The following is a 10,609-nucleotide window of genomic DNA, read 5'->3' as shown; positions in this document are numbered from 1 at the left end:
TGAAACCCACGGCATAATAATCGTGAGACACGTTTTTTTTTTGTTTCGTTTTTTTTTAGCTCCGTCTCACTCTTTACATGCTGTATTTTTAGTCCATCACACTGCACCGACTTTTTGGAATTCCTCTATTATGATAACAATCAATGTGCTCAAATGAAGTGAATATAATTGCCCATAAACATTCCACATTTAATAGCTGTGGAATGTTCTCGAGCCACAACTGGGAAAATGACGAATTAAGAATGTTCTTCCTGTTTTTAAGGAGGGAAAAAGAAACAAAGTGAGTTCATGCTTTCTGGCCCATTGTGATTCTTCAACGGGTTCTGCAATACTGCAATACTGTCACTTTTTTTCTTTAATTTTCACAATTTGCATTTGAGAGGAAAAGAAAGACTCAAACACCGAATGTGCAAGAGGAGGAAAAACAATATATTAGTTCATTTCCACAGCAAATTTCAAAATCAGTAAAAAGTATTTTTTCTTCTCTCTCAACAAAGAGATTTTGGTTAAAAAACAAAACAAAAACAGAACTGTCAAAAAAGAAAACACATTAAGAATCCAAAGGTAAAACAGCATATTATTGTATATCCATTTCTTTTGTTGCAGACAGTTCAAACGTGACCACGGACAAAAAGAAAAATGTGTTTCACAGACTCCAAGTCTACCACCATCAAAGACTCCATCTGGTGTTAATGCGATCTGGTGGCCCCTAATTAGCCATCAGACGTGAAAAAGCTTTGGTTTTCAGTCAAACATCTGCGGTTCCAACCTGCTGCTCGTCTTGTGTGTGTTAAAAGAACATCTACAACGGCACTGTGCGGAGAAATAATTAAATAGCTTGGGGTTAACATGGTGGCGGGAGGGCAGGTGGCGCTCAGACTTTGGCATAGAGGAAAATTGCACTTGCTGTTACACTTCAACCTCATTGCCACTTGAAGTTGTTGAGGCCCTCGAGCCGTTCAGCATGAAATGTCCAATTTTCATAATTGTTGCTAAATCCTAAAAAACCTCCTCGCGGCTTACAGTGGTCGACCTCGGACAAAGGGGAATCTCTGAGAAAGAAGAGATTTCTTCTATCCTCTCGTTCTTCACAGACATGACCTCAGCTCCATTGGCAAGGCTTAATAATAAATACATATTTTTAAAAAAGATGAGGCAACATTTTGATTCAGTAAACAAAGACTGTTAGGATGTTTGTTTTTTTCCATTTAGTGGAGTTTCGAGAAGTCTCTCTCTTTGATCCCCAGGATGAGGAAGCTGGTTTCAGGGTAGAAAAGAACGAGTCACTTGTTAAGTTGGGCCAACACCTCGGTCGTTGCTATGATGAAAAAAAATGTACGGCATTCACAGAAAAAAAAAAAAAAAAAAAATCTTATCTGTCGGCGTGAAGGTTTCAAAACCGCGGCCTCTCACTATCCGAAGCAGTAATACTCATCCGACTCCACTCTGACCTTCAGCGGCGACTTGCTGAACGCCTCGCTGTCTATTACGGTTTTCTCCACAAAGCTGTCCAAATCGGTGGGTGAGGGGGCGACGGAAAGGTTCTCCTCCAGCGTGTCCAGGTAGCTGCCCACGGACAGGCTGTCCAGGCCGTCGCCGTTCACGTCGTTCAGGCTGGTGAAGCTCCCTCGCAGCGAGGCGCCCTCCTGGCTGTCCGACAGGCTGTACAAGCTGCCCGCCAGGCTGCCGTCTTGGCTCGCCGTGCCGCCCTTGTCCTCCATCATCCAGCGGATGGACTCGATGCCCTCGTTGATGGACATGAGCTGCTGCATCAGCTTCACGTCGATAGCTCGCAGGTGCGCCTGCAGGGGGGAAAGGGAGGGACGGTGACGATCGTGTTCAAAAAGAGGCGTCGACTGAGCTTCTGTGTGAACGTGGATCCAACAAGGGATGACGACCAAAGGCAATCGCGAAGTGAGAGGATTGGCTCAGCGTGATGACCGGCTCGCATTGTCACTGGGCCGCTGGCGTTTGCTCGGCAAACAAAACTTTGATAACGTCAAGGTTCAACACAATCTATATATGGTTTGGTAGGTTGATTTCTCAACAAAAACAAACAAACAAAAGGAGTTAAGATGCATGTCGATGACTGAAACACAGGGCAGTTTCAATGAAAGTGACGGAACGCACATTACGAAAAATGTCACAGCAGAAACTTTCTGTAGGCGGCATCAATTGAAACAGTTTGTCCAAATTCACAATGAGGTTAGCATGTTTGCAAAGAAAATCTTCAAAACTTTGCTCAAAACTTCGCTCACGTTTATACGGAAACATAGTAAATCCACTAAGTAGTTATTTCCAGCTTTGAGATCAGTCTCAGTGAGCTCATGCGACATAAAAACCCACAAAATAAATAAACGAGATGGATCAAAAAGTCTTCATTTCTGCACGTACAATCATCTAAAACCCCTCAGAGCCGACGTCTGCTGAACAATCTTCCAGACCGGCCTTGGAATGAACTTTTGTGCCGAGAGCCACCACTGCTGTCGTTTCCCCATGGAGACCAGAACACTGTGTGCCACCTTGTTTAGACTAGCGGCCTGCGCCGTGTGACCAAACTATGCGCCGCCAGAAAATAGAAAGGGGGGGGACTTGCGCCGCCTACTCACGTTGCTTCCGAGATCATGAACGTTACGACTCACAGTGTGACCATTGATGGAACTCTGGGCCACCACAATCTGTTGCATTGACAGGAGGGCCCCCGAGTGGACGACCCCCCCTCTTGAGCGATACCGAGGGAGAGCCCGATGTCTGCCGGGTGACTTAGCACCCGGAATGAAAATATATAAGCGGACAGCTGCTGCGGCCCTTTCCCGTTCAAACAAAACGCAGCCGTGCAGATGAAGGCACACGAGGCTGCACAACAGTGTTTCCAGACAGCTGGCTCCACACGTCAACCTCTGTTTGGGGGGGCACCTCCAGAAGCTCTGCTTCTTATTTCACACCCGTCGTTAGAAGGTGGCACCAGCAGATCGATGCGGGAAATAAATGAGTTTACAGCAGCTAGTACAGCAGCTAATCTTCTGGGGGAGAAAAGGAACGATTTAGAGTTGCTTTTCCGACAATCTATTTCAGCTTCTAAAGATATTCAAGGAAGCCAGAGTGTGTAAAGCGTGTACGTGTGTGTGTCTGGGCCCGCGCGGCACACTTGTGCAAACCAAAACAGAGCACTCTGATAGGATTAGGAGCTGAACTGTTCGGGGAGCTGCAAAAACCAAGGCAATCAAAGTGAATGAATGACTGAAGGAGACATCAGCTTGTTTTCCTCCTTCAGTCATTCACACAGAGGAGCAGTAGGGCATTTGCACCACAATAAAGCAAACTGTATACCCCCCACCAGCACCCATTAAAGCCATCACCTCGGACTGCTGACGACGATGCAGCCTGCACAAGGCCGGTGAGCGAGGCCATCTGTTCCCGGCTCCTAATACCTTCAGTGACCTTAGATTATTTTTCTTCCTTTACAACTCCCACCGAGTCTTTTTAAGACCGGGACATCGTTCAATGGAGAGAGCGAGAGCGACGTGTTGTCACTTTGGAGGTTCACATGCAGGGATGTGATCAACAGGGTTCCTCTCGGCCTGATTTGAATAACAAGGAGGAGGTCACGGAGGTCTCAGCCGGCTGGAGGTGCGAACGGACCGGCGGCCATCGACAGTTGGATGGCGCTCTGAGATGCAACGATGAGCCGAACAATCGGCTGACTTTGCATTAACAAGGGCCTCTTGATGTGGATTTTTTTTTCCTCTCCACATACAGCGCAGGAATGTCCCGCATGCTTCAACATGTGGCCATAGCTCAGAAACACCGGGGGGGCAAAACGAAATCTATCGCGCTTATTCAAACAGTGCCGCTAAAACACTGCGTTGAAACGAGGTGATAAATTGTGCTGAGGGTTCGTGCTTACCATTTCTTGTTTGAGGAAAAGCATTTTGCTCTCGAGCCTCCTCAGGTCCGTCGAATGACTTTGACTACTGTTCTGACGCTTGCAGCTCGTCAGGTGCGCGGCTTTGTCGTGCTCGTCGGGACGCTTCCCACCGGCGAGTGACCGGATGAGGCTGTCCGGGACCTTTCGGCCAACTTTACTCTCTATGTCCTTCAGGTCGGGCAGGGAGCCGGTGTCCGCCCTGTCCTCGTCCATGGTGAAGTCTGAAAGGTGTGTTAGCTTCCGTTTGTCGAGACACGCGAGCCCGGAGCATTAAAAACCAAGCAAAGTTCCGACGGACGGGACCGCCGTTCAGGAGGAGTTGGCTGAGCTCAGACCCACCCAGTGGCCGGAGCGGCACGCTGAGAGGAACGCTCCGTTTAAGCCAAGAGACCGCCCACTGCAGCGGCCGACCAGTGGGGAGACACCATGGAGACCACGTTTCCAGCGGACACGCCCACTGGAGGGCGCCTCGTCTTAGCACAGGTGAGGACAAAAACCTACAGGGTTCACGAACGCTGTGTCTGACTCTGTTTGAACAGGTGAGAGCTCGAAACATCCTCAGTAACACCACCGTCCTGTGTGTGTGTGTGTGTGTGTGTGTGTGTGTGTGTGTGTGTGTGTGTCTTTTGTCATCGGAAATTTTCTTGAGCATATGTTTTTAAAATGCGTTTATTTCCAATGTGTTACAACATGGTATTTACACGGAAGTCAGTGGGCCGTTGATGTTTCTGTATTCATGCCAAAGAAACTCCTGCTACGTGCTATTAAATTCAACCATTTAAATTACAAGGATGACAAACACGGCGGGCAAAAGAACAACAACAACAACAACAACAACAACAACAACAACAACAAAAGAAAACAGTATAACGGTTAAAGGAGCTCAAGACAGTTTCGCACACGTTAATAGAAAAGCAATTTGTGAGAAATTAGACATTTCTTGGAAAAGACACAGCTGCACTATGTGGGATCTCACACTGAAATGGGACCAAAGACCCCTACCCCTTTCATATATTTTTTCTCAATAAACTTCAAGTCTAGTTAATATACATTTCTATTCATGCACGATTTAAAAAACAAAACAAAAAAAACAACAAAAAACGATATGCGCATTTCCTCCCCGCGAGACGTTCCCATCGTTAACTATGGCCTCCCCGATCAGCATTTTGGTGTACTGGCAAACACCCACTCTTTACATTACACTTCAGCTCTTCATAATGCAGTTGAAACTCATCTAGTCAGTCATAGAAGTAACACGGAGACGTCATTGGATAATTTACACCTGTTATATGTTTATATAATAGCACAAGTTAATTATCCAGCCTGCTTGGCTCTTACCAAACATTTGCTTTGACTTTAACCATGCTCGAAACAGTCTCCAATCCTCCGAATCTTTTCATAAAATCTACATTCCTTCCACCTCGTCGTAAAGGGATCATATTTTAGGTCATCAGACAACAGCACCACCCCGTGGCCCTACCTTTGTACTGCCACTTGATATTGATCAAGCGCCGTCACCGTTGCCTTGCTTTGTGGTGTTTGCAATTGTGTGTAAACCGCTGATGCTCAGACTTGAAAGAAAGAAAGAAAGAAAGAAAGAAAGAAAGAAAACAACAATAACAATAACAACACAAAGTCAACTGGGAAGGCAGGGAAACAAATTCAAGCCACCTTGCAACATTGAAGAACACCAGATATCTGCTCCAAACAAAGAGATGAGAGGAGATTATGTGTGTGTGTGTGTGTGTGTGTGTGTGTGTGTGTGTGTGTGTGTGTGTGTGTGTGTGTGTGTGTGTGTGTGTTTGTATAATGTTCCCACAGCTACGGCTGGCTCAAACAACAGACTGGCTCTTGTCATCGCCATAGCGCTGGTACTGATCCACCAGCAGAGGGTGGCCCTCACTCTGGCGGGACTTGGCGCGCACGGCACAGGTAGTGGCAGCGAAAATCGCCGCGACCAGCACAAGGGCGGCCACAATCGCCATGGTGATGATTTCAGTCAGGGTGAACGCTTGACCTGGAGATAAACAGAAGGGCCTCGTCAGTCATACGCTTTTTTTTATCATGAGCAAAAGAGAGACGTGTGAAGAACTACCTGGCCATTCGGCCTCGTAGGAGTAGCCGAGATTGTCCGGTGCAGTCACAAACATTTCAGCGTTTGTGACGGGCGGCCAAAATGGAACCATGTTAAAGGCTCTATTGTGTCCGATAGGGGCGTTTTCTTCAGGGTACACGACAGCCTCTGTCGAGAAACACAAAGTTAGCCAGAAATCTGAACAATAGTGAATAGTTTGAAAAGACAACTTTTCAACCCCACGTCACCTGGACTATGTCTCCTCAGCCATTCGTCGAAAATAGCGTCGGTGTAAGTGTGCAGCAGGACAAAGATGGGGTCATTGGGCGAAAGGTGAGTCTGGCCCCCTGTGCCGTTCAAGAACAGGTGTGCAAGGTTGTGGAGGCTTCTCACCACGGGGTCATAGTTCCCCTGGGGAGCGCTGTAGCCTGCGTCAACAAAATAAAAATGCATGAGGAGAGAAGAAGCTGTTGGAAGAGAAATGCAGGCAGCGACAAAGAAAAAAAGGATTTTTCTTTAAAAGAAAGAAAGAAAGAAAGAAAGAAAATCACCTTCAATTGTATTTCTGAAGCTCTCTGAGGAGGTGGAGTAGAAGGGCGGTGTGTCGAAAGCGTTCACCTGTAGGCAGTCTGCCACATCCTGAGGCTCTGGGAGACGCTGGACCATCGGTCGGTTCACATTCCCTGCTGGGTTCCTTCTGATCGGAGACGTCTCAGTGCCTGGGCACAGACAGGAAGAAGAGTCAGCAATATGTAATGTTTTCACGCTGACAAAACAAAAACCAGACTATTGCAGGCTAATAATCTATAGTTTTACTGTTGCAGATGGTTCCAAGAGTGTCGTAGTCTTCCACGCTCTCACAGAGCACCCTCCACTCTGCGAAAATAGAATTGGGGCTCAGGGAGTTGATGTCGAAGCTGCTCCTGGCACCCATTAGGTCATCCATGCAGATGTCACATGTGCTTCCACCGATGGCAAAGTTCCAGTAGGGCAGAGCGAAGGTGGGATCCTGCAGCATGTCCTGGTAAAGGGGTTGGTTGCACAGGAACAAGAACAGAAAAAAAAAGTAAACTAAGGACCTCCCCTCAAAGGGCCAAGTGTTCAAACGATCCAGACACATGACTTCTAACACGATCTCCGACAAACCGTGCATCGGATCAAATCTTCCTCACTTATACCCTTGAAACATTGTTTTGCATGCTGCATTAAAGCGCGTCGTAGCATCTGAGGTTGTGATTTTCACGCCATGCGCAGTGGAGAAACGCACCACATAAAACAAACAGGCTGAAAGACATGACGGCTGTGTTTATTGGTGACGTGTTTCATTGTGATTTGTTGTGGAAGACAGCAGTTGAGAGGTGTGGAGCCAGCCAAGAGTCATAGTATCACCCAGTGATCACCATCTTACCTGCATGTCCCTCTCCAGCTGCAGCAGGTGGTACCTGTGCCAGGTGACAAAGCCCGGCCCCTCGTGCGAGAAGTCCACGCCCCCAAAACTGGCCTGGCCCGCGCCCAGGAACGTCTTGCTGACTGAGTAGTAGTGCGACCACACAAAGTAGTTGTATATGGTGATGTTCTCAAACTGCATGGTGTTGCCATCGGGCCCGAAGATCTCCGCGTAGCGCCGCGTGGCGATCACCAGGTCCGGGTGCACGGTGCGCTTGGCCTGATCCAATGCGCTCACGAAGGCGCGCCTCTCGTCTGGGCTGAGCAGCATCACGTTTCTCCTCACTGGCGGGGCAAGATGAGAGGGGATTAAACTGCTCAGGCATGCGTGAAAAAGTTTGGCTTGAAGAGGGAAAAAAACTCTGCAAATTAATACCACTGACTTGGGGCACCAATGGGTGGTTGGGAGGGGCTATTGTTATTAAACATGTCATAATAATAATTGTATATGTTGTATTTAAAAGTGTATATACTAGTGTAAAGAAAATTGTAAATTGTAAAAAACAACAACACACAATTAAAACAAAATATAAAACCTGATAAAAGAAGGCGTGGAGGATGCTCGTGCAAGCATCATCTCTTCAAACTCGTCAAACTTTTATTCCTTTCCCCACTCATAGCAACGATCTAAACTGGGGGAAAAAAAAAAAAAAAAAAGTCTAATACCACTAATAATACGACTTACCGACGTTCACTCGCTGGTCGCAATTGTCCCCGGTCCATCCGTGTCTGCAGCGGCCGCAGTCGAACCCGCTGAAGTTGCCGTTACACTGGCAGGTGCGGTTGAAGTAGCGGATGGGCCACCGCTCCCGATCGTCGCGGCCGTCGTGCGGGTACTGGGGGCCGTGCGGGCGCGAGTCCACCGCGATGTTGACGCACTGTCCGCGCCCCGTGCTGGAGCCACACGGGTCGTTGACGAGTCCTGCGGGCGACGGGCAGCACTGTCCGCTCCGCAGCCCCTCCGAGGTCACGCAAACCCGGGGGAACTGAGCGCTCACGAGCGCGGCGGCCGCCAGCAGCAATAAGCACCGCAGGATCATTATCTCCAGGAGGCGGCGGGGAAACTTGAGAGACGGTGCTGGTTGCGGCCGGAGTTAGGATCCCCGATCGAATATGAAGCCCTGGAATTTTGCAAAGGCTTTGTCCGAGATGTTAGGATTTCCCTTTTTTTCTTAAATCACGTTGGCACCACCTTCTCCTCCTGACTAGTGTGCACGCTCCCCCTCCCGTGGGTCCAGGCCCCTGCACCGAACCACTGATCCGTGTGCCTTAAATACCAAATTAGCGCATGACTACCCGGATTTCTTTCCCCTCGACTCCCGCGTGATGCCATCACATAACATCACAATTCCTTACAACCAGCGGGGTTCTGGTGTGACGCTGCTTTGTTCCGTGGTCTCCGTGGAGGCACTGCGACTGAAGGCCCAATATTTAGGAATCACTCCAGTTTCTGAATGAAACAAACTGTGAGCGAGCAGGTGTGATACTCAGCGTTCCATTTGTGAAATTGGATTTCATATGAATAATAATGTTCGGAAAATTGTTACATTATATTTTTCTTCCTGTCTTTTCCTTACTCTGTAATGTGGTACTCCAGCTCTGTCATTGCTGGAGATGATTACATTATCAGTGAATGTAACAATGAATGAATGAATGAAAGAAGGAAAAATGAATGAATTAAGTATACAAACAAAAAATATTTTTGTTAATTTTACATATACATCCTTTTTAACTATTCATCACAGTTGATGTCCGTGTATTCTGTACAATTCAATGCAATTAAATGCAATCTTGAACACAAATAGCTTCTTGTGTGGTGAAACCTAAACACAAAGGTTTTACGACTGTTTGTAAACTACTAACTAACTCGAAAAGAAACAAGATTACAATTCCTGCAACTTTCTATGAAAAAGGTTATTGTGCTTCCGTAAGAAATTATATTTCTGGTCACTTGACTCCCCCCCCCCTTCCACTCGTACCGTGAGCATGTGAGACATGTGAGGAAAAGATAACTGCTCACCATCTTCATGTCAGACAGTAAACCCTTCACAGGATTTATTTTTTTTTGAATTAACAATCAAAATATAAATCACATATATCACAATCACATATAAATCAAATCAATCTTATTTGTCATTTTGCTTGTAAAAGAGTCAAAATAAAACAAAAAGCCGTTTCTCCACAATCATTCATACAGCAGCTATAACTTCAACACAGTGGTAGCATTGAGTACATTTCAAATGTATGGGGACAACACACTTCAGTATTTCAGTATTCTGTCATACTGACACACCTGTGATACCTAAAGCATGAGTGGAGCATTGCATTGTCTTCTGTTGTCATGCAGGGCGGCTGCTGGTGCAGCAGCAATAACATTGTGGTTTTGATTATCACGTTCAGGGCCTTTTAATTTGGCGTTTACGTTTTCTCCTCGTGTCGCGGGACCTTTCCTGCTGCTCCAGTTTCCTACACAGTCAGAAGGCATGCACGTGAGGTTAACTAACTTCCCGAAAATGTTTGTAGGTCTCAGTGTGCGTTAAAGTATGCAACTCAAACTTCACCCAAGACAGCAGGGACAGACTCCAGCAGCCCACGGTCCAGAGTGCAGGACTAGCAGCGACAGATGATGGGTGGATTCAGTTGGGAAAACAAAGGGTGGAAACAAGGTTTTATGGTGGGCTCCTGCCAATGACTCACCGTCATCACGAGGAGAATTGCAAGTTTTACTGTCTGCGATCGTTGTTATTGGATTTTTTTCCCCACATCTTCTACAGCACGCTTGATTGCCAGGTCTAAAGCTCCTCTTAAGCTCTTCAGGTAGTCTTTGATGCATTCAATTGATTTACCTCAAACATCTGTGTGTGCCTCATCACAGTTCTGCACAATAAAAAAGGAAAAAAGGGAAATAATTTGATTAGTGCAAGCATGTCACTGATGGTGGCCGGTGGCACCAGCAATTGCTACTGCAGAAAGACAGGTGAGGTGGCTTTTTGTGCCATTTTAACTCTTGTTTTTGGTGGGGACTCCCTCTGCACTGTGCTCACGATCTTTGGTGTGGAACTATGGTGATAGAAAATTGCTCTTTCAAACCAGTATTCATGGTAAATAAATGAATACAAAGTTGTTGTTGTTCTCTTCCCTGACAAAGAAAAAGGCTGCAA

At 46.8% G+C, this 10,609-nt stretch overlaps 2 protein-coding genes across 2 annotated transcripts; both read right to left on the bottom strand.

Moving 5' to 3' along the window:
• Positions 1 to 408: 408 nt before the first annotated feature.
• On the bottom strand, positions 409 to 4,262 carry lurap1l (leucine rich adaptor protein 1 like). The gene is made up of 2 exons (XM_076035456.1): positions 3,908 to 4,262; positions 409 to 1,802 (listed from the first exon to the last, which is right to left on the bottom strand). The coding sequence occupies exons 1-2, from the start codon at positions 4,139 to 4,141 to the stop codon at positions 1,413 to 1,415; spliced, it is 624 nt and encodes a 207-aa protein (XP_075891571.1). The 5' UTR covers positions 4,142 to 4,262; the 3' UTR covers positions 409 to 1,412.
• Positions 4,263 to 5,760: 1,498 nt separating this feature from the next.
• On the bottom strand, positions 5,761 to 8,488 carry LOC142894202 (5,6-dihydroxyindole-2-carboxylic acid oxidase-like). Its single transcript, XM_076035454.1, has 7 exons — positions 8,134 to 8,488; positions 7,411 to 7,733; positions 6,819 to 7,023; positions 6,554 to 6,721; positions 6,251 to 6,430; positions 6,024 to 6,170; positions 5,761 to 5,945 (listed from the first exon to the last, which is right to left on the bottom strand). Exons 1-7 carry the CDS (start codon positions 8,486 to 8,488, stop codon positions 5,761 to 5,763), a joined length of 1,563 nt encoding a protein of 520 aa, XP_075891569.1.
• Between the last annotated feature and the right edge of the window lie 2,121 nt (positions 8,489 to 10,609).

This window comes from Nelusetta ayraudi, unplaced genomic scaffold (assembly GCF_046127955.1).
Source record: "Nelusetta ayraudi isolate G7.1 ecotype Tasmania unplaced genomic scaffold, CSIRO-AGI_Nayr_v1 ptg000042l, whole genome shotgun sequence".
Classification (NCBI taxonomy): domain Eukaryota; kingdom Metazoa; phylum Chordata; class Actinopteri; order Tetraodontiformes; family Monacanthidae; genus Nelusetta; species Nelusetta ayraudi.
Note: the sequence above shows the minus strand (reverse complement) of the source record. Positions and strands in the feature narration are given on the sequence as shown.